Here is a 1,081-nt window from a genome sequence, read left to right on the forward strand (position 1 = left end):
AATTTATTGGTTGAGGTAATTGCTTACTTTTGTGTAATGATTGGTTGATATATATACATATATGTTTTTGGTACATAAGAGCTGATTATACAATCTAATTACTCCTTTGCCAAGCAATGGCCTCAGACTTGCAGGAGGCTCTACAGTTGTGGAGTTGTCCTTGAAGCTGCTCCTTTGCTAGCTAACGGACTTGAAAAAAAATGAACTGAACTGAATCAAATTTACAAAATCATCTTCTAAGATTCATCCCTATCCGTCCAAGTTCCTTTATCCATATAGCTCATGAGTAGCACTTAAATTCTTGTAAATCTCATAAACCAACCTTTGATCAAATTCATAGCACGAATAACCCAAAGCAACCTTTCGAGCTTTGGGAATCCGTTTCCCTCCGAATTGATTCTCAGTCCCAGCTAACCTTAACATCATATTCATGTAACCGTTTTTGAGCTTCGTCAAAAGCTTCATCGGCCTCCATCGCAGCTTCGGTATCGCTTTGATCTTCCAAAACCTTCGCGACCTCGCTCCGATCCTCGTGAGTTTTACGTTCTTTTTCTTGATCACTTCGCCGCCGTGGAGTCTTTGGTATCGCCGCCTTCTCCAGTATCCCCTCAAGGTACCGGGAATTGATTTCTGAAGAAACTCCATTAAATTGCTTTTTTTAGGAGTAAATGGAAAGATAGATTTTGAGATTGGGCAATCCGTTGGTAATAGTGAATATATATAGAAAATTGATCATGAAATGAAAGTCAAATAGTTGTCAGTCAGCAAAGTCGGTCTTTGACAAATGAAATGAATTTTAGAATATGGATAGCTAATTAAACTCAATTTTGTTTGTGTTAATGGAAAATTATTTATTGTTGAATTTGGATTAAAATAAAAAAAAAACCTAAACTATGTTGGTATGAACTATGAAAGTTCCATCGTCTATGACTACTGATTTCTTGTGAATGTATCATTGGTTTCTGAAGCTAAAATATTAGTAGTTCTACGCAAATATTTTATTCACTTCACCCAAACTACCAAGTACGAAGAAATTTCATGAATTTGAGCCTCATTGATTTTATATTTAATAATTTAAATG

The 1,081-nt window shown here is 35.4% G+C and overlaps 1 protein-coding gene across 1 annotated transcript; it reads right to left on the reverse strand.

Moving 5' to 3' along the window:
• Positions 1-267: 267 nt before the first annotated feature.
• On the reverse strand, positions 268-645 carry LOC105801019 (uncharacterized). The gene has a single exon (XM_012632367.1). The coding sequence runs from the start codon at positions 643-645 to the stop codon at positions 268-270; it is 378 nt and encodes a 125-aa protein (XP_012487821.1).
• Positions 646-1,081: the final 436 nt, after the last annotated feature.

This window comes from Gossypium raimondii, chromosome 11 (genome assembly GCF_025698545.1).
Source record: "Gossypium raimondii isolate GPD5lz chromosome 11, ASM2569854v1, whole genome shotgun sequence".
Classification (NCBI taxonomy): domain Eukaryota; kingdom Viridiplantae; phylum Streptophyta; class Magnoliopsida; order Malvales; family Malvaceae; genus Gossypium; species Gossypium raimondii.

Bases quoted from the DNA above. Each gene is read 5' to 3' on its own strand.
- LOC105801019 (XM_012632367.1), bottom strand. From the start codon at position 645: ATGGAGTTTCTTCAGAAATCAATTCCCGGTACCTTGAGGGGATACTGG.